Below are 22914 nucleotides of genomic sequence, written 5' to 3'. Positions count from 1 at the left end.
TGGGCCGAATTTGCACATAATAATGCCATACACTCTTCCTCTGAAAAGTCTCCTTTTTTTCGTGTTTATGGTCTTAACCCCCTGGCCTTTCCTCAAGATCTACTGCTCACAAATGTCCCTGCCGCCAACGATCAGGCTGCCCACATGCTGGCCATCTGGCAGGCTACTACTGTCAACCTGGAGAAGAGTTCGCTTGCACAGAAGAAGTTCGCTGACAAGAGAAGGGTTTCTTCCCCTCTGTATGTTCCTGGTGACAAGGTCTGGCTGTCTACCCGTAATATCCGCCTCAAAGTTCCCTCACCTAAACTTGGTCCCAAGTTTATTGGTCCCTTCCCTATCACCGAGATCATCAACCCTGTGGCTGTGCGCCTGCAACTTCCTCCTGAGATGCGGATCCCCAATGCCTTCCATGTTTCTTTACTTAAACCTGCAGTTTCGTCTTCTGCTTCTTCCCCAGCTCCTGTCGTTGTGGATGGGCATCAAGAGTTCGAGGTAAAGAAGATTTTGGATTCTCGAATTTCTAGAGGCACCCTGCAGTATCTTATTGAATGGAAACGATTCGGTCCTGAGGAGTGCTCCTGGGTAAAAAGCTCCGATGTCCATGCTCCTCTCTTGGTCCAAAAATTTCATCGGAGATTCCCGTCCAGCCCAGGTGGTCCTGAGGCCCCCCCTGAGGAGGGGGGTACTGTAAGGAAAACCGTAAGTCCTTCCCAAGATGGCGTCCAAGATGGCAGCCCCCTGGATCCTGCTGGTCGCAGCACGATGACGTCAGCGTCTTTCCGTCCCCGGATTGGTCGCCGGCGTCGTAACGGACGCCGGCGTCAGAACGTGCGTCAACGTCAGGACGCTGGCGTCAGTGCGTCAGCGTCGGCGTCATGACGTCAGCGCGTCCAAAATTGGCGCCGAAACCTGGCCTATTTAAAGCAACTCCGGGATTCCCTCAATGCCCGATTATAGGTTTAGTTTACTACTCCTGGGTGTGATTCATTGCGAACTTCTTGATATTTGTGTACCGACCTTTGCCTGAAAACTTCGACCTTGAACCTCTTCTGCCTGGACTGATCTTGTTGCCTGTTTGACCATTCTTCTGTTTCATCCTTATCTGTACTGCGAACTTGGACATTGTTATTTCCTCCCTTGGTCCTCACTACTCCTGAGGCCTTTGGCCTTACAGTATTGATATTTAAAGTGACAGCGTTATGAAGGAGCACTCAAAGATTTCTACAGATTTGTCTTACTTGGACTGTGAGGAGCCATCCATTACTTTAAAGGACTTAACCAGTTATTTGTACTAGTTGCCCATTTATTTTAGATAAACATTTATTCAGTTTAACCAATACTGTGAGTGTATTATTACTGTATTACTAGTGGGGCCACCCGTAGGTGCATTCCCAGATCCCACTAGGTGGAGGCACTGCGCTAGTAAGTACCAGGTACCCAGTCTCTCCCAATACCACTGCAGAGTGTCTCAGGTGTGTCCCGTGTCATTAGGTAAGCCCCGCACGTGGAGTGTAACACAGACAAAAGGGTGTTGAAAGGGTTACACACAAATAAAAAAAATACACTTGTTGAGTCAGGAATGACATATATGGTAGAGTGGATTATCTGCAGTGTAAACAGTAATTTAGAAATAAAAAAATGACACCATAAAAATCATGACAGAATCCCTCAACAGTGTCATTGGATTCCTTCTCATAGACTGCATTTGTTTATCACAGCTGCAAATTACTTTACTTTACTTCTTAACAGAACAGTGTCCAAACAAAAGTGACATACTGGTGCCCAGGGCCGGAACTAGGGGTAGGCAGAAGAAGCACCTGCCTAGGGTGCAACAATGAGGGGGTGCTGGGGAGGTGCCTGTTGAAGGTCCCACTGCCTATCCCTAGTCTGGGGGGTCTTCAGGCAACGGGCAAGATCTATCAGTACAAGAGGATGACACTTTCAAGACATGGTTGGTTGAATAGGTCTCTGGACAGATCTTTAAGTAGCAGGAATACATGTCTTGGTTTACTCTGTTGTCCTACATATGAATATGTCTGTACTAAACACAATCCCTAAGGATAATGTGAATTACAGTGACTCTTTGATGTTGCCTCAAGACTTTCACCTTTTAGTTTCAGAATAAATGTCTACTTGTGTTGTTTTTGTATTTTGTTTTTCTGTAATAAAATGCTCTTCTGTAACACTGCACTGAGGAAATTAAGCCTATACCCATAGTAGCATAAGACCTAGCCTACTGAGACTTCCATCATGATAACTATTATCTTTCTATTATCTTACCCCAAAGATATCCCTAGCATTCCATAACAGTGGCCCAAGAATAAATATGATGCAGTGGCCCCAGCATTTAATCACATGCAAATATATTTGCCCCAAATATTTTATATTTATGTGCCCCCCTATTCCCTTGCCTAGCAAACATTACAATGGTGATGCAGTGGTATGTTCTTCATCATCATCAGCAGTCTAGATACATGTGTTGCAAGGGCCCAACACTGGGGTTCACCTTACAGTAACTTTAAGCATATTGGAAAGTTTTTTTTCCTGCTAGGTGTTGATTTGGGTGTTTGCCAGCTTCCCTATTGGACCAAGCAGAGTTATTTTATCCTTGAAGCACAATTAATGGAAATAGATTATGCCTCCTGAATTCTACCTACTCTACAAATTACACAAGCACTAATTAAATTCTTAAGAATTCTCACCCTGATATTATTTTCAAGTTTAACTTGATTGACTTAAATAATAACACCTAAAGACACAACTATTGTTGTAGAGTTATCCATTTAATAGTTGATAGTATTCATGTTTGGTTGTAGTAAAGATAGTGCAGACAAGAACATTGTTTATAATAAATATTGTAAAATAGATTTATAATGAGGTTTACACTGTAGAAAGACAGGTTTGCCAGCTATAGGTCCTAATATATAGGATATACTTACAATGGAGAAATGAATGATTTAGTTGGAACAGTGTAGAAAATATTTTGTATATGGCAGAATGATTAACTGTGTTTACTTCAAACCATGTGTAAAGAAATGCACAGACATTTCCATTGCTAGATATAAATGTAAATTTACATTATTATATAGGTAGCATTTAAATCCAACCAGTAGGCTGTCCCACTGCACCCCCTAGTAATTTATAGAAGAAAATTTACAAAAACAATAACAACAAAATGAAATTACATGTAGAGAACAATTCACGAATGTGAATTCTTCTGACCAAAAACTAAATTATAGGTGCAAGAAAGTTCTGGTTACCAGCACTATGTCTTACATAGATTATGTAGATTATGTAATTTAAGGCTTCATTAAATTACATTGTTGTGAAACATCGAAAGTGTTACTTACGGAATCCCAAACCAAGAAAAAATCCCAAGGTCCCAGGCATGGCTCACTCTTCTGCCTATAGCAGCTGCCTTTCACTTCAGAAGGAGCCCTCCATTACTCGGATGCCTCCAGGTCTTAATGTGAGAGGACCAAGAAAAGAGTTCTGGGCAGGCAAGGGAACCTGTACGTTTGCAGCAGGAGAGGAGAACAAGGAGTCTGGTCAAGGGACAGGCAGGTTCAATAACAATCAGGAGAAGCAGTACTACAGGAGACAAGAGAATAGTCAAGGTCACAGGCCGGGTCAAACACACCAATATCACAGTATAAAGCAGGATCCAAAAGAGAAGTCAGTACACGGGCAAGGGTCAGGACAGGCAGCAGGCTAGACATGGTCAGGTATAGGAAGGGTCAGGAACAGATCAGAACATTAAAGAAACAAACCCAGGAACCATTGAAAATAGACCTATGTAGCACAGCATGTTTTTGCCCGCAGGCACTTAAAATATTTGAATTTCACGGCAAAGATGACATCACAAGCCAAATAGACGTGTGCACACGTCTGTGTGCCAAACCTGGAAGTGAAGAGCATCGGCGCGCACAGAAGAAGACTGTGTGTGTCTCAATTGCGGACTGAGGCGGACGTCCCCGCCGCACTGATGGATCACCAGGTATTCTCACAAGGAGTTAGCAAACACAGGAATAGGAAAATTGTTGAAAGATTACAACTCCAGTGGTAGGAACCGTTATGGGCCATCGAGAACTCAAACAATGGTGCTAGCAATGATGTACCTTTATAATAGGACCAACAGTATGGGCCAAAGGGTATAAACTTCCTGTAATAGTAAAGAGTAATGCCCCAGTTCTGTTTAGGATTAAGTGTTTGTTGCTTAAAGGTGAACAAACTATTCTCATCAAAAAGTTATCCAAACGATAACTTAAACCATAATAAGTGACCTATCAAAGAATCTTTTTTTTATGATGTGGACAGTGATTTTGTAACAGAATGATTTTTCTTATTGTTTTCTAGTTTCTTATCCAGTACAAGCAATCCATGACTTTCATTGACATACACTGTTAATGAAACCTAGTGATAATGTGCTAAGTGTGATATAATCAGGATATATTATACAACCTGATCAATGTAATAAAAAAAAAGTAGGTATATCCATGTCTTTATATTTTTAATATATAGAGAATACAAACTTTGAAACTGCAATCCAATTTGGTGATAATTACTATGCAAATATAATATAATACTGCACAGCAAGGAAGAAATCCAGTATCGCCAAACCGGGTTGAGTAACACAAGACTAATGTGATGACCAGGGTCAATGGAAAGCTGCCAAAAATGATTTTTCCCAGGAAATTAAGTAAAGATGCAATTAATCTGGTAATAAACTCCTTTCTGAACATATTAGGATTTGTGAGGAAAATGTATGTAATTATATAAGCGAGGGCCAAAGTTCATAAATCATAATTACTTTGTTACCTTTTTAATTGACAGAGTGATCAAAATGTTTTATGAAGCTAAAGTACAGTGAGAGAACTGTGCAAAATCATTGTACAGTAGGAAATGTATTGCTATGGGAAGGATAAATATATATAGGATATATATTATTTATATAAAACAACAAGGGAAAGTTGTGCTCACCACTAATTTTTAGTGGGGGTGCAATGAGGTTGTGACCACAAAATTCATATAGACAAATACAAAAGATCCTCTGCACTCAACCCATTACCAATATATTAAGGACACTTAGACACTTTGTGCCTTAAGCTACTAAAAAATGCCCAGGGATTGTTTGTCCAAATATTGCAAGTTTTACCTGCAACCTACCAACTTGCTGCTTTCAAGGATAAAACTTCCAAACATGCTTGCCCTTTTATTGGCCACCACTGGGATCACCTGATTATAGTTGGAAAGAATGAGATTTACAACATGGAGCTGGTCACTGCTCCTGTATAAACTACAACAAACAAGGGAAAGCTGTGCTCACCACCCATTTTTAAACCATTTAGTGGGGGGTGACTTTGACATAGTTGGCCAATACAGGTATGGGATTTGCTATTTGGAAACTCGTTATCCAGAAAGCCCCGAATTACGGAAAGGCTGTCTCCCAAAGACTCCATTTATCCAAATAATGCAAATTTTAAGTAGTGATTACCTTTTTCTCTATAATAATAAAACAGTACCTTGTACTTGTTATAGATAGATAGATAGATAGATAGATAGATTTGATAGAATCAGGCAATAGATAGATAGACACACCATTTTTACCTTGGCAGGACAACAATACTTTTTTTTATTGTCATTCATTTAAAACACTTTATTTTTTAATGTTTAAAATGATTGTGAATCCATATTTTGAGCCTTTTTACATAATGTCTCTTGTAGAAAAAAAAAAATATATGGAATATATATATTGATAGATAATAGATATTTAGATAGATTAGATAGATTAGATAGATAGATAGATAGATAGATAGATAGATAGATAGATAGATAGATAGATAGATAGATAGATAGATAGATAGATAGATAGATAGATAGATAGAGGCAGAGATAGAGAGAAAAAGAAAGTATGATACATGTTTTTTTTAAATAATTCATATGTCATAGTTTTATCTATGCCTGTTTGGGGTGAATGATTGTTCATTGGATAGGAATTTATCTGTGCAAAAAAAATAGTATTTTTCTCTTTTCTAGCAGCCTTTGGTGCTACTTACTAATATTTTTTACATAAAATGAAATTAGAAGATAAGATTTTTATATTTTTTCTTATGGTAAGGCTGCCAGGAACTAGAATTTGATAAAGAGCCATTAATTAAAAACAATGATCCAAGTTTTTCGTTTGTAAATATATGCAAGGCCCTAATTTGGGAAAAATAATTGCTTCCTTGTCTGTTGTCTTTCAGTTTTGGTCCTTATCGCCTTCCAACCTTGCCATAGACCAAATGTGAATCTCAAAGGAAGACAGAAAATCCAGATGGCTGAATACTGATTGTGAATAAATTAGATGAGCAAACCATGTTTTATTATTCCTCCATTCAAGTGCTACAAGTATTTTAATAATGTACAATATTATTCTGATCTTTCAATTTGTACTTTAACTTTTACTGTGTTTTTTTGCATCTGCAGTTTTATCCACTATACTTTTCATTAAAGAGTATGACCACAGTGACTACTATTACTATAGTCTGCTGCCATACCATAAAGGTTTATTGTTGGTCACAATCGGTTATCTGGTATACGTCACATCAGAAACAGGAAAGTTTTTATTAAACAGTAAAAAGTGTAAGTTATGTGCAACAAATGTTTAGTTCTCATAGAATAACAAGCATTCATTAGTGAACAATTAAAACATTGCTTTATTTATATGCAAGAATCCTTATTTATAAGCTTCAATGCATAATACATAAAGGGGCAAATTCACTAAAGGGAGAATTTTCACCTGCGCAGGCTTCGGCACTTCGTCATGCACAAATTCGCTACCACTACACTAATTCACTATAATGCAAAGTTGTGTCTTGGTAGCCAAAACACCAGCAAATTTTCGCTAGAGTTAATGGTCAGTGAGAGTATTTCATAGCGAACTTTCGCTAGCGTTCATTTCAGCCTAGTGAAACTTCAGTAGTGCTCTTATACTTGCTCATATGAATAGGTTGGGTACATATATGTCGTATAGATGTCTTTATTAGAGATGTTGGTGCAAATGCTCAAAGTGGCTAGTGGCTACTTATTATTACAAATGTCCAAGGAAGCAAAATAAAGACAAAAGAGATTCCTCTAATACCCTGGACATGAACCCACCCTAAAACAAATGTGACATGCCCCTCAAATGGTTGGAAAAAAATGTTAACATAAAGATTTTTAATAGTTAGAACTTTTGAAGGCAATCCTTTTAAAATATAAAAGAACAGCAGAGTTTTTTTTAAGAACTTTTATGACATGGCATACAGGATATGATGTCACTGACATAAGATTGATGAGGATGTAGCTGCATCTTATCCGTTCCCCAAGTATAAGGTGGCGGAGGAAAAATAGGTAACGTTGGGATCAAGTACAAGGTACTGTTTTATTATTACAGAAATAATTTTGAAAAATTTGGATTACTTGGATAAAGTCTATGGGAGATGGCCTTTCTGTAATTTGGAGCTTTTTATACAGTTAAAGGTTCTCCTGCCCAATAAATACTCAACACATTAATATATTGCATTCTAAGCCACAGAAACCTTATACTGTATATAAATAGAGGGATCCTGGTGAATAAGTACATATCATTCATCTGAAAATACTATTATGTTGAAGAAATCTCCATTAAGAAAATCTATGCAAATACTTAATAACCTACTCACAATGGTTCAACTGATTTTATTTGTTCTTGGGTAATTAGCAACAAATAATTCCTTTCCTGTTTTGCATAAAGTTGCTTGTTCTCTGTGTGCTGCCCTGTGGCTGTCAGTCAGACATCGCTTCAGGTAATTTTCTTTCCCTCTGTGGGAAAAATCTTCAAAAATTGCATCTGAATTTAAAATATTTTGATTACCATTTTTATCTAACAAACCCTTTATTTTATTTTCACTTCATCTTCTATATGTCCCAGTGTAGCATCACCATGGGAATTTAAGGCCTGAAGATGACTTTCTGCATAGTGCCATTACACAGACTCTAAAAACACTCTCCGGAGAACAAACAAAATCAATCTAAAATCAACAAACAGTACAGTTAATTAATGAGCATACCATAAGGGAGTTTTTGTCTAAACAATGTTGACTGCTGCTGCCTCAGGACCCATAGCGCCAGAAGTTATTGCTGGTTTAAAAGCCCTAGGTGCCTTTTTGCTTACATTAATAGGCTCACACAGGGCAACCCACCCTCCATTTGTTCACTTAATAGTTTGTTTGCTGGTTATACGTAAATTAACCTGTAATATTTCAGTATAACTGTATTGCAGGTGAGAGTGAATAGTATAATGATGTACACTTACCTTACTGAAGAAAATACATCTTTAGGTTAATTATTTTACATTATAGATAGATAGATAGATAGATAGATAGATAGATAGATAGATGATAGATAGATAGATGATGGCTTCTGATTTTAAAAAGGCAATATTAAACCTTATTTTGGTTCTCTTTTTTATGTTTTCTTTCTGCTTCGTTTCTCTCCTTACTCACTGTCTATCACCATGCTCCTCCATTCTCAATGTGTCATTTTCATATTTCATGGTGTGCTTTCCCTCTGTCTTATAAGGTACCATGCTATACTCATTTTCCCATTTACCATTCCCATGCACCACACATCCTCATCCCCATGTGCCTTCTGAATCATTTGTCCTTTTTCATTCAGGTGCCCTATTCATTCTTACCCTATGCCCCTTCCAATAGCTGCCTATAGTTCCTTCCTGTCCCTCTCACTATGCACCATTGTCATATTCTTGCCCCTCATGGGCCATGCTTTACTTCTTCCCCCTTCTTCCCACATGTGGCAATATTTCTTTTGCTCATACCTCAATCTTTTTTTTCATCCCTCAATCTTCCATTCTCTCCTTCTTTATGCCCCCCTCCCTGTTTACCCCAGTCTAGATTCTACTTAGCTAGCTTAGCTCTGTGATTCCCAAACCACGTTACTTAATTTTTTAGGATTCATTGAGATCTGGCATAGTGCCGAGAGACTGACGAATTGCTAAAGTGGTGCCTCTATTCAAAAAAGGATCCCGTTCTCAGCCTCAAAACTATAGGCCAGTTAGTCTGACGTCAGTGGTAGGAAAGCTTTTCGAAGGGTTAATAAAAGATAAGATACTGGACTTCATAGCAAATCATAATACTATGAGTTTCTGCCAGCATGGTTTTATGCGTAATAGATCTTGCCAGACTAACTTAATTTCTTTTTATGAGAAGGTAAGTAGAGACCTCGTTTCTGGGATGGCAGTGGATGTGATTTACAGAGGGATATAAATGAGCTGGAGAGAGTGCAGAGACTAAGTGCAACTAAATTGGTTAGAGGGATGAAAGACTTAAATTATGAGGGTAGACTGTCAAGGTTGGGGTTGTTTTCTCTGGAAAAAAGGCGCTTGCGAGGGGACATGATTATACTTTACAAGTACATTAGAGGACATTATAGACAAATAGCAGGGGACCTTTTTACCCATAAAGTGGATCACCGTACCAGAGGTCACCCCTTCAGACTAGAAGAAAAGAACTTTCATTTGAAGCAACGTAGGGGGTTCTTCACAGTCAGGACAGTGAGGTTGTGGAATGCACTGCCGGGTGATGTTGTGATGGCTGATTCAGTTAATGCCATTAAGAATGGCTTGGATGATTTTTTGGACAGACATAATATCAAAGGCTATTGTGATACTAAGCTCTATAGTTAGTATGGGTATATAGAATTTAATTAAAAGTAGAGAGGGGTGTGTGTATGGATGCTGGGTTTTCATTTGGAGGGGTTGAACTTGATGGACTTTGTCTTTTTTCAACCCAATTTAACTATGTAACTATGTAAGTGCATGCATATGTAACTATGTAAGTGCATGCAGTGCTTTACAAGGGGTATAGTTGTTATGAATTAAACAGATAAATATATGCTTAAGTGCTAGGTGTTTCAATAGACAGTTGGGATGAGGCCCCTGCCCTGAAAAGCTGGCAATGCATTAGAAGAGCTTACAATTACTAGGATGCATATCTATGTTGGTACGCAGATACAGTATCTTAGTATGCAGAATGTATGGGATATGCAGATATACACAAATCATACAACAAAATAAAAGGGAAAATATATCCTTTGAAAAAAATGTATATATTTAATGAAGAGCACATTCCATAGTGAAAAAAAACCTGTATTTGCTTGTTTCTTTTTAGTTATGACAATTAGCTGGGCTTATTAAGTATAAGCGGCACAGTAATACTTAAAGGGGCGCAAGAAAGAGTGAAGGGGGGATTGATTTACGCCACTTTGTAGCACGAAGAAAAAAGTTTATAGTTCTGAAATATTGTTGGAGCGTGAAAAACAATCTCTTACTGATTTGCAAATAGCAAAGGGCTGCCGTTGCAAAGCTGAAATTGGCAAGTTGGAATCATATCATTCTGAGCATCTGCACCACTCCTCCTCTGAGAGTGCATACTAATCATCTCTCTTCATGGTCAGTAACCACATAAGTAACCACATAAGGACCAGACGATGCCAGGAGTTTTGGTTCTGTAGCTGTTATATGTTTAGCTGCAAAGAAAATCTTGCCAGATAATATCCGTCAGCCTTGTCTTCAGTCCTCTCTTGATTGAGGCAGATGTTTATTTTCCATTTGCTCTATCTGTCAAAGCGACTGCAGACTTCATCTGGCAAAGGGTGCCGGCAATATTATGAGGCCATCACATGAACTGCAGGAAGGATTACTCTGGTGGCTGAAAGCATTTTATGGCTAAAAACATTTATTCTTCATTTTGATAAGCTTTTAACAAATGAAAATGCTCTTTCTTAGATTTTTGCCAAGCCAAGACCATGTTTATTTCCACTTATATGGGTCACAAAGGATTCCCAGCTGTTAGACAGAGTCGGCTGTGCATTGCTGCACTCAACAACATCTGTTTCACAAAAACAGCATCCAGCTTTTAGCGCTCAAATGGAGGTTGCACCATATGCCAGCAGACCACTTAGTTTTTACCTTGGGAACAAACTTTACACCAGTCACAAGGTAACAGAACAGAAACTGAGTATTTAAATGCTACCAGGCTGCAGTCACATCACCATGTTCAATTGCTGCTAACAACTATATACAGTCAAATAAGTTTTGGCCAGAAGCTGTTACTCGTTTAATTATTTAGATATATAAAAGTTAGTTGGCAAACGACATGTGAAATGCTCTAGTTTTGGAAAGTTTGTCGGAGATATAAGGATAGGAAGTCAAGAAAAATTTAAATAGCAAAGAATTTAGCTGGTCGCTGTTGACTGAAATATAGTAACTTGAGCCTGGAAAAATCCACAGGAGCCCCCAATATTATGCAACCATAGATGTGAATGTCCTTTTGTACCGAGAATGTTAAATATACTTCTCCTCTTTCATTTTCTCTCTCTCCTTCTTCATCCTAATGTTCTGCTCTTTCTTTAGTTTAGTTTTTAATACTAAAATGTTCCCACCCTTCATCTGTCTTACTCTTGCCTTTCTTCTTACTCTCTCTCATTTTTACCTATGACTCATTGGTCGGTGCTCCTAGAGCCCTTTGTCCATATTACTTCTCATATTAGGCACTGGTAGTATAATAGGTTTTAACGTCTACACTGCAGCCATTCTACTTTACAGCATCAATCCTAGAAGACCCCCGAGAGAGACACAAAGAAAACTACTGAGCTTCAACATTGTGTAAATAAATATTTTTATATACAACGATTTGTTTTTTAGAGTAGGAAGTATTTGTATAAAAATATCCTTCATACCATTACACCTGCTTTCTGTGTATAATATAATGGCTGAGAGTATAAAGTTGGTCATATAACTGTGGCACAAATATACTCTGTCAATGTAAAACAGGGTGTATGCTATTTCTGCAAAAGTGGATCATTTCCATCCTTAATTGTTTGTGTGCCAATGGTGTAAACAATTTTGCCCTTTGACTTAAAATAAATGAGATGGGATTATTTTAGCTCTTCTATGGTTCTCAGAGTTTATATCAAAATAGAACAGAAATCATTTAATATCTAAAGCTTCAGTAAAATGAATACATATTCAAGCATGGGGGGTTTGGAGAAATGATTCAGGATTGTAGATTACTTTCTGCTACAAATATGTCTAATAATGTATGAGGTAAGGGTATTCAGCTCTTAAGCAGAAGTATTTTGTTAATTAGGTGCAATCAAAATTTACATCATACCAGAAGCTGTTTCCCTTCTGAAAACTGTCTATGCTTTGCAATAAACCACAACAAATGTTTCATTTCAGGAACTTCACAAAAACGAAACCTTTTTGCGCTCGTGGTGGTGTCTCTCACATCTGTGCTTGTTGTCGATCTGCCCTCTGCACAAGTCCCCTAGAAACCTCTGAACCAAAATTACCTTTTCAAAGTCTTGGCACCCAGAGTCAGAATGGCTTCACAATGTATCAGAGTATCTTCTGATGGACCCCATCCAAGGACAACCCTTACTTAGGCTTATATATCCTTCATGTCTGTGTGTAAGAAATATGCCCCATAGTGTTTCAAGTATGGTTTATTTCATAAAAGATATGTTTTTGGAGTGCTTTACAGAACCAAGAAGGTGGTTTATATTTAAGTGGTTTCAGCTTCACTGTTCTGCGTAGTTTTCTGCACAATTAAAGGGGTTGTTCACCTTTAATTAACTTTTTTATTTACTAAAACTTGAATTTATCCCGATTTTTTCATAAAAACAATGTCGATCTAACTCCCATCCAAGAATTTAATTCATTTATCAAAAAAAATTGGTGCAAAAGAAAACATTGTGACAAAGTCGAATTGACTTTATTGAATTATTGCTGTGAAAACTTTCATTTATCGAATTATCAAACGAAAACCAGCACAAACAGCCCTAAACTTTTGAGAATCCTGAAGGTAAAAACATGTTCCAATTGTTAAAGGGAAGAAATCCACGGCACACAGGCTGCTGCAAGCAAGGAACCCCTTGCACGTTTAATGCGGAAGTGAGCAACGTTTCGGGGTCACGCCCCTTTGTCAAGCTTGACAAAGGGGCGTGACCCCGAAACGTTGCTCACTTCCGCATTAAACGTGCAAGGGGTTCCTTGCTTGCAGCAGCCTGTGTGCCGTGGATTTCTTTCCTATTGGATTCTACTGTGAGGTGGCCGAACCTCTACCACTGAGCACCAGACTTCGCATCTCTACTCTGGGTGTGCGAGAGCCAGCTTTTGCTTTACCAATTGTTAAAGGGACCATCTGCCATTGACTTCTACATGACCTCGACAGGTTTCCCTGGTTGCTAAGGTAATTTGGAACCCTAGCAACTAGATAGCTGCTTAAATTCCAAACTGGAGAGCTGGTGGACAAAAAGTTAAATAATAAAAAAACACAGGTAATACAAAATGACCATACTAAAATTAATGCAAAGGTGGACAAACTAATTTAAGCAGAACACATGTGCATCATCTGCCCTACTTATTGGGTTTAATGTAAAAACAGAAGTATATATTACACCTTCAAGGTTTGTGAAAACGTGTCATTGAAATCAGAATGAGCAGAAGTTGTGTGCATGGAGCATAAATAAAAAAAAGAACTTGAATTTGCAACTTAAATCTGCACTTGTATGGCCACATTAAAGTAATACTGAACACAAACTTTTCTTTTCAAAATATTAATCTACTTTAAAAGTTGCCTATAGATCATGTTGATCGTTTTTCGCTGATAGTCCTGCTTTTGTAGAGAATTGTTACTTGAAGTTCCTAAACCTGACTGTTTTGCCAACCTGATAGGCCCTTCTTTACCTGTCAGTTAGAGTTTCTAATGCTAACGACTCCTGCTGAACAAATATGGCAGCCCCCTCATAGAGGAACATGCTAAAAATGGTAAATGTAAAAGCACCATACTTTTATGGCAAAATTCTAAATAGCTTTTAAGGACATGTTAGGATAGATATAAAAAAGGTTATTTTCTGGTGTCAGTATTTCTTTAAGTTTTCTCAGAATGGTTTAAAATATCTTGTAAATTATATCCTTATAAACGGATCTGATGTCATTTCTGTCACATGACTCACTGAAAATCGTGTATTATAATAAATAAAGTACCCCCAGTTGCAAAATATGTGGATATTAGAAGTTACCTCGGAGTTCCATGACCTGTATAAAAACACTCGGCCTTCAGCCTGTTATATGCTCATGAATCTCCTCGGTAACTTATAATATCCTTATATTTTACAATGGGGGGGGGGACTTTATTCACTATATAGTGAATAAAGTACCCCCTCATAAAATATAAGGATATATATAAGAATATATTGGTTATTTATAGTTAGCCAATTTATGAATTGGTACTGTCACAATTCAGTGTATGTATACTATAGCACTGTACTGTAGACCAGAACCCCTATCTGTTTGTCTGTCTAATTACTAGTGATTTGTTGAACTAAATGGACATGAGTCTTTTTGGAGGGTCAGTATGTACCATTTTTTTTTAAAATGTGTATTTAATAAAAACGTTTGACTTGTATATGTATTAGCTTCCAGGATATATTTTTTTGAGTAATGAGTCTTTTTGAGCCTCATCCAATATGTCACTATTTATTGTATAACTACACAAAGTGTACTGTACTACTCCATTTATGGGGTTTACAGTATCTACTGTAGTACTGTACTGTAAAAACCATAGTGTACTTATAGTACTGTACTCATGGAGTAGATAGAGTATAACTGCACTTCAGAACCCATGGTATATTTATACAGCAGCTGTGGTTAAAGGGGGTCTAAACTGGTGCTCTGAGCACATTTGCAATTTACCTCCATTTTGTATTTTTAGTGGTTTCTAAAATATTAGCATTTTGTGGTATGTATTATAAAGTGCAAAAGTTTGCTATAGTTCTAATCATCTAGAGCAGTGATCCCCAACCAGTAGCTCGTTGGCAACATGTTGCTCTCCAACTCCTTGGAGTTGCTCTCAGGGTCCCCAAAGCAGGTGCTTGTTTTTGAATTCCAAGCTTGAAAGCAAGTTTTAATTGCAAAATAACTAAGTATAGAGCTAAGTAGAGCCTCTTGTAGGCTGCCAGTCCACATAGGGGCTACCAAATAGCCAATCACAGCCCTTATTTGGCACCCCCAGGGACTTTTTCATGCTTGTGTTGCTCCCCAGCTATTATTACATTTGAATGTGGCTCACAGGTAAAAAAAAGTTGGGGAGCTCTGATCTAGAAGGACCAATCAGCAAGTAGCAGTTATAGCATTTACTATTAAGCTATAGCACTTATCTAGACCCCAGCAACCAGATTGCTGAAATAGCAAACTGTAGGGCTGCCGAATAAAAAGCTACCACAATAAAAACCCCACAAATAATAAAAATCGAAAACCAAGTGCAAATTGTCTCAGAACATCACTCTCTATATCAGTGATCCCCAACCAGTAGCTCGTGAGCAACATGTTGCTCTCCGACCCCTTGTATGTTGCTCTCAGGGTCCTCAAAGAAGGGGCTTATTTTTGAATTTCAAGCTTGAAATGAAGTTTTAATTGCATAAAAACTAATTACAGTCCCAAGTAGAGCTTCTTGTAGGCTGCCAGTCCACATAGGGGCTACCAAATAGCCAATCACAGCCCTTGTTTGGCACCCCAAGGGACTTTTTTCACGCTCTTGTTGCTCCCCAACTATTTTTACATTTGAATGAGGCTCACGGGTTAAAAAGGTTGGGGACCACTGCTCTATATCATACTTAAAGTTAATTTAAAGGTGAACAACCCCTTTAATGGGCAAATGAAGGGATATGTATATGCATATGTACTATTATTGCTCACACTGCCTTTACACTCAGTGACCTGGGTGCATATACTCCAGGTCCTGCGCTTCTGGGTTTTCGACCTGAACACATTAATCACAGATCAGGAGGAGCTTGAGGTGAAATCCTTGAAGTTAAAAGATGTCGGCAAGCACTGCGTACACCACTTGTGAAGAAGGTAAAATGCTGAAGTTTATTTCAGCAATAAAAATCATTAGTATCCTGACGCGTTTCGTATGACCGATACGTAATCATAGGCATAGCATTCAGCGTATCAAAACGTCTTTTTAAACCCATAAAATCCGGAAATGACATGTCTTATACATATTCATTATCTCTATTTTACATTAAAAGTATAAAGCCTTAAATACAGCTAACGTGGTTCTAACTAGGGATGCACCGAATCCACTTTTTTGGATTTGGCGAACCCCTGAATCCTTTTTGAAAGATTCGGCCAAATACCGAACCGAATCCTAAACCTAAAACAAAACTTCCTTATTTTGTGACAAAAAGTTAAGCGATTTCCCTACCCACCCCTAATTTGCATATGCAAATTAGGATTCGGATCAGCCGAAGGATTCGGCCGAATCCGAATCCTGCTGAAAAAGGCCAAATCATGGCCGAATCCCAAACCGAATCCTGGATTCGGTGCATCCCTAGTTCTAACTGGCTGAATCACTAATAATTGTTTCACAAATAATAGACCCTGCATTTGTAAATTGTCACTGTCCAGTGTGTAACTTGAGTTGCTGTTTGGCTACCAGCATACAGCAGCCTAATGCAATAATGTTGTCATCCAAAATCCTAAATCCTGGGAGCCCTAACACCACAGTCTGATTTTCTGGGAAAATTATGTGGGATTTTCTGGGAAAATCCCACATAATGGCACGTTCTTCTCCCAGTACTTGTAAAGACTTCCATAGGGGCCTTATGTAGACTTCCAGCAAAGCACATTGGCATTTAAGCCACGCCCCAGTGTGATAGTGTTCTTGCTTTATAGCTGTGTGTCACTAGAGCAGTAATATCACTGCCACTCCCGCTAGCACTACTAGTGAGAAAACCAAACACAGTCTCAGTACATTCCCAGGAAAATGAACTCTCCCCCACAGATATGGAGAGGGCAGGAAGGAGGCGCTTGTCAGGAACCAGTCAGAGGTCCCCTTTAAATCATCTGCCCTCCTCACACGGAAAAGTTTCAGTGCCTGAGAGAGAGTTCAGTAAAGTTGTGAGACTCGGGTCCTGCAGTCACTCAGCCGCTATGCTCGTCATTGTGCTCTACACTGTCACCGGGCTGGTGCTGGGCGGCCTCCTACTTCTGCTTGTGCTGCTACCGAGGAGGCAGCGGTGAGTACGAACTTCCCAACTTCATTGTTTGCCTCATTGCTGCCTCCGGCTTCTTCCTGTCGCCCCTGAACTTGACTCTTCACTTCTCTCCCTGACTCCCAGCAATGGCCCCAGCGTGCAATGTCTGTGTATATAACATTAACCCTCGCACCCCCGGCACTGAGCGGTCCTGTGTACGTGCCAGGCCCCTCATTCTCATTCCCTGCCTCTATACTATACTTTAGCAATGTACTAACCCTTTGCTCACTTGCAGCAAGTATTAGGGCAGAGACACCAGAAGATTCGGAGAGATTTAGGGGCAAATTTACCAAAGGGCGAAAATTCGCCAGCGTTACATCATTTTGCCACTTCGCCAATTTACTTACGGGTGTAAATTCACTAGCAAAGGAGATAGACTCTAGCGCTACTTCGCACTCTAACGCCAGGCGAATTTTCACACTGGCGAATGAACGTAACTCCGCAAATTCACTAAGATTGTACTTTAACTGCATGCCCTATGCAAATTAGTCAACGCTAGCGTTCGTTGATCGTATTTTTGCTAGCGCAACTTCGCAAGCGTTCGGTACCCTCGGATCTTCATGAATTAGCATTGTCCATGCCAGCATGGCGAATTTGTGCAGGTAAGTAAAATTGCCCCTTAGTTGCCTGGCAACAAATCGGCTCTTTTTCGGGCGACTAATCTCCCCAAACTGCCTCACTGCCCCTGCCCGAAGTTTCCTTGTGAGGCAACTTCGGGCAACTTCAGGAAAACGAAGGGATCCAAATGCCATCCCAACGACAATTTACATTCTAGCCGGCGGGGAGGCAGTTCGAGGAGATTAGTCGCCCGAAGAAGAGGCGATTTGTTGCCAGGCGACTAGTCTCCCCGAATCTCCACGTGTGTCTCTGCCCTTATTGAAGGACTGAGATCTTAATCTTAATTATAAGTTTATGAATTACTTACCCCAGTTATTCTGCATTACTTGGGCCCAGTGCTGTTTTTTCACATGAATTGATATAAATATTCTTTCTCTTTAGTGTAATGATGATTTTTTGACCTTCTAATGGGTCAGGTACACTGATTTGAAGGAAATGGACACTTAGGGGATTTATCAAAGGTCAAGGTGAATTTTCAATGAAAAAAATTAGATTTTTGAGCTATTTTTTGTGTACTTTGACTAGGGAATAGTCCAAATTCGATTCGAATTTGTAAAAAATTCAAAAATTCGAATATCTAAATTTATCATGTACTGTCTCTTTAAAAATTCGACCATTCACCATCTAAAACCTGCTGAATTGCAGTTTTAGCCTATGGGAGACCTCCTAGAACCTATTTGGAGTAAATTGTGGACTTTGAAAAATCAAAGTTTTTTTTGGGAAAAACTTAGAAACAAATTCAATCGAATGTGCTATTCCTTCGATTCGAATGATTCGAATTCGGCCGAATACAGGCCTATTAGTTAGAAAACTGACCTATTCGACCAAAAAAAAAACTTTGACTTAATTTCAGTTGGTCTTTTTGAATTCGAATTTCAAAGTTTTTTCAATTCAAAATTCCACCCTTGATAAATATGCCCCTTAGGGTCTGGCCACACGAGCAGATTCTGGGAGATTAGTCGCCCCAGCGACAAATCTCCTCTTCTTCGGGGCAACAATCTCCCCGAACTGCCTTCCCCCTGCCCTCCGCCAGCTAAAATGAAAATCGCCTGTGGCAATGCACTTGCGACGCTTCGATTTCCGAAGTCGCCTGAAGTTTCCTCGTGAGGCAACTTCGGGCAACTTCGGAGAACGAAGCGAGTGCCATCCCCCAGGCGATTTTCATTTTAGCCGGCGGAGGGCAGGGGGAAGGCAGTATGGGGAGATTGTCGCCACTAAGAAGAGGAGATTTGTTGCTGGGGAGACTAATCTCCCCGAATCTGCTCATGTGGCCAGACCCTAACGGCTATGGCCTATTGATAAATCAGGGCAGTTTGTCCCCCCCCTCACCGATTGATTGGGAGGTCAATGAAAAGTGATAAAACTTGTACTTGCCTTAATTCATTTCAAAGGCAACACTCTGGTCCCTTGTGGTTTACTTGAGGCATTTGTCAGTGAAAAATGCTCACCCCTGACATGCCAAGTTACAGGGACATGACACAGAAGAAGGCGATTTTCAGATGATTGCTAAAGAAATGAATGAGCCCACTTACTGATCTGGAATTTACTGACTCATAGTGACATAGTAAGTAACATAGTAAGTTAGGTTGAAAAAAGACACACGTCCATCAAGTTCAACCTTTCAACTATTTTAACCTGCCTAACTGCTAGTTAAGGGTAGGGACACACTGGGCGATTTGGGGAGATTTAGTCGCCTGGCGACTAATCGCCGCGACTTTCCACGACCAATCTTCCCCGAATGCCTCCCCTCACTCTGCGCCTGGATAAAATGAAAAATCGCCTGCGCTAATCACACGCGGCGATTTGTTTTCCGAAGTTGCCCGAAGTTTCCTCGTGAGGCAACTTCGGGCGATTTCGGAAAACGAATCGCCGTGTGTGATTAGCGCCGGCGACTTTTCATTTTATCCAGGCACAGAGTGAGGGGAGGCATTCGGGGAGAAAAGTCGCTGCGATTAGTCGCCGGGCGACTAAATCTCCCCAAATCGCCCAGTGTGTCCCTACCCTAAGAATCACCCCTTACTGCCCTGCACTTAAAGTGGCTATACACAGACCAAGTAGTCAGCTTAATGGCCAGTATATGGGGCCCTCTGATGGGCTTCCCTGATTTATATCTGGCCGAAAACCACCCAGATGTTGATTAGGCAGGTTTTAAAATCCTGCTGGAACTATGACTGCATTGGTTCATTGATGTGGTCCTCACATTAACTGCCTGTATTCCTGGCCCCAGGGTCCACAATTGGATCAGCCCAATATCGTCCACCTCAATGTAGGCATTTGGGAACTTCTGATTTTGGCACCTTTTTGCAGTCAAATATTGGTTTGGCCAAATTGGCCTTGCTTATTTTATTATTAACATGTATTTATAGAGCATAGAACATATTGCTTATCTCATAACAAAGGTACTGGTAGATGAAAACATGATCACTATCATCACTATCCAGTGATAGCCAAGACCATAAGTAAGTCCTCACATGTGACTTTTAGGCTGGGCCACTTAGGGGGCCAGCCACACCATTTGGGAACCTTTGCCCTCAGGGTTTTTGTATACGTCTTTTAAAAGCATGATTTCTGTGGGATGCTGTGAGGTGGCCTGAGAAGATTGCATCCGCAGGGTGGACCTGTGAAAATGTCAGTACTTGATGCATTGATGCAATTGGTCTGTTTATTATTTTGTCTGACACAAAAACCTGCTTTTCATGAGCAACTGGATTATTTTGTCACATTAGCTTTTTGTTACTTTCTTTGTGTATTATAGTGTTGTGTTTCCGTAATTGTTATAGGAGACAAGTGGGACAGTCGAGAGTTTTATACTGAGTGAGGGATGTAAAGTGATCTCCTAAAGTGAAACAAGTCCAATAGAATCCAATGAAAGGAACAACTAGTAATGTAGCTGTGAAAGACAGACCTTAACCCTCAAAGCTCAGGAGTGGTTCCAAAACACTAAATGAATATCCCCTCTGTCTAGAGCTGTACAACAGCTATTGAATAACACCCTTTTTAAACAGGTGAGCACAAAAGTTCCAGTTTAATACATCTCTGTATACCATCAGTGAAACACATGAGAAACACAAAACCCCATGCACCTATTAGACTTCATAAGGTAATCTCAAATATTTAATTTCCCAGAAATCCTATTGTGCTAAAACCCGCTCCTATTGTCCCCTTTGTGCATCGTTAATAAGAAACACAAGCTCATGCACATATTATTACACTTCATCAGCTAATCTTACGTACTGTATCTCATTTCCCAGATTGTCCCGCTATGTTAAATCCACATATTGGTTTCTTTAAGCACTAACGAACAGAGCTCATGTTTACATATTTGTATTTTACTTCATTTAAACAAGTAGAACACCATTATGAATGCAGCATTACTAATCTTCTCCACTTCTCCCATGCAGTCCATCCCTTCTCTCTCACCTGCATCTCCTTATGCCCTTGCTCACTAGCTTACCTCCAGCTCTGTGTTCATGTTGCTCTCTATTTTCTTTCCTTTCAGTATGTAAAGTGATCTCCCTATTGCCAGAGTTAGAATAGATGCTGATCTGTAACAGAGAGATGGCAGTCAGAAAGTAACAGACATAAAGCAAAAAAGAGACTGGCAGTATAGGGGACTTATTGTGAGGTTTTACTTTCCCTTTAACAGGAGACAACACCTAATGCATATAACTCATGTGGTGCTGTATTCATCAGTTGAAAGAGAAAAAATTAACTAAAATTTTGGGCCAGATTCAATTCAGTGAGAAAAAGTTATCTACTGCTTTATCACGTGAACACTCAAGGATGAGATTCAATTAGAGGAGAAAAAACTTTTCTCCAAATTCAGTTCCAGTTGTTCGCCATAGACTTTAATGGAGTTTTCATGTGATAAACTGTGAGATAAGTTTTCTGAATTTAATTTAATTTCAAATTGAATCTTGTCCATGAGTTTTCACGTGATAAACTTTTTCTCAGTGAATCTTACCCATACTCTCAGAAGTGGAGATAAAAGTTTATAAATATGGTGGAAAATTCAACCAATCTATCTCCATGTTTATTTTGTCTCAAGTCTCAATAGTGATTTTTTGTGAATGCCCCCCCCCATAAAGGTACAGTTGACCTGTGGTAGAACCCCATGCTATGACAAAATGGGCCAGATTCAATTCAATTAGAAAAGGGTTTATCACTTGAAAACTCATGGACGAGATTCAATTGGAGATTTGAAAAATTTATGTTGCAGTTTATCGCGTGACAATTCTGTTGAAGTCTATGGGAAAAAACGAACTGAATTTGGAGAACAGTTTTTTCTCCTCGAATTGAATCTCGTCAATGACTTTTCACGTGATAAAACTTTTTTTCATGGATTTAAATCTGTCCCAGTGTCTCATGTATTTGATGAACAAGGACGTCATGTTGAGATCTATTCTTGCATTACTGTTTCCTGGGACTCCTGTTTCCTATGAATTGCATCTTACTCCTCCACTTGACATAACTCCCTATCAAATTACCATTGCTCCCTGAAGTTCCCAATATACAAGGGTGTACAGAATTGAGGTCAGGTCTATGGCATGACTGCATAAAGACCAGTGCCATTCGTATTTTGCACCAGAATGGCTTAAAAGGGTTGTTCACCTTCAAACACTGTTTTTCAGTTCAGTTGGTTTCAGATTGTTCACCAGAAATAAATACTTTTTCCAATAACTTTATATTTTCTATATGTGACCGTTATTTAAAGGGATACTGTGATGGGAAATTTTTTTTTTTTTTAATGAATCAGTTAATAGTGCTGCTCCAGCAGAATTCTGCACTGAAATCCATTTCTCAAAAGAGCGAAAAGATTTTTTTATATTCAATTTTGAAATCTGTCATGTGACTTGTGCTCTGATAAACTTCAATCACTCTTTACTGCTGTACTGCAAATTAGAGTTATATCACCCCCCCTCCCTTTCCCCCCAGCAGCCAAACAAAAGAACAATGGGAAGGTAACCAGATAGCAGCTCACTAACACAAGATAACAGCTGTCTGGTAGATCTAAGAACAACACTCAATAGTAAAAACCCATGTCCCACTGAGACACATTCAGTTACATTGAGAAGGAAAAACAGCAGCCTGCCAGAAAGCATTTCTCTCACATGACCTGGGGCAGCTGGGAAATTGACAAAATGTCTAGCCCCATGTCATATTTCAAAATTG

General features: G+C 39.3%; 1 protein-coding gene across 1 annotated transcript in view; it reads left to right on the top strand.

Moving 5' to 3' along the window:
• Positions 1–16792: 16792 nt before the first annotated feature.
• cyp7b1.L (cytochrome P450 family 7 subfamily B member 1 L homeolog) overlaps positions 16793–22914 on the top strand; it is a 115066-nt gene continuing 108944 nt past the window's right edge. The window contains exon 1 of the mRNA XM_018268045.2: positions 16793–17106. Coding sequence (XP_018123534.1) covers positions 16874–17106 — 233 coding nt within the window. The 5' untranslated portion in view covers positions 16793–16873. The remainder of the gene's footprint in view (positions 17107–22914) is intronic.

Source organism: Xenopus laevis, chromosome 6L, assembly GCF_017654675.1.
Source record: "Xenopus laevis strain J_2021 chromosome 6L, Xenopus_laevis_v10.1, whole genome shotgun sequence".
NCBI lineage: Eukaryota > Metazoa > Chordata > Amphibia > Anura > Pipidae > Xenopus > Xenopus laevis.
This window is presented reverse-complemented; position numbering and strand designations above follow the sequence as displayed.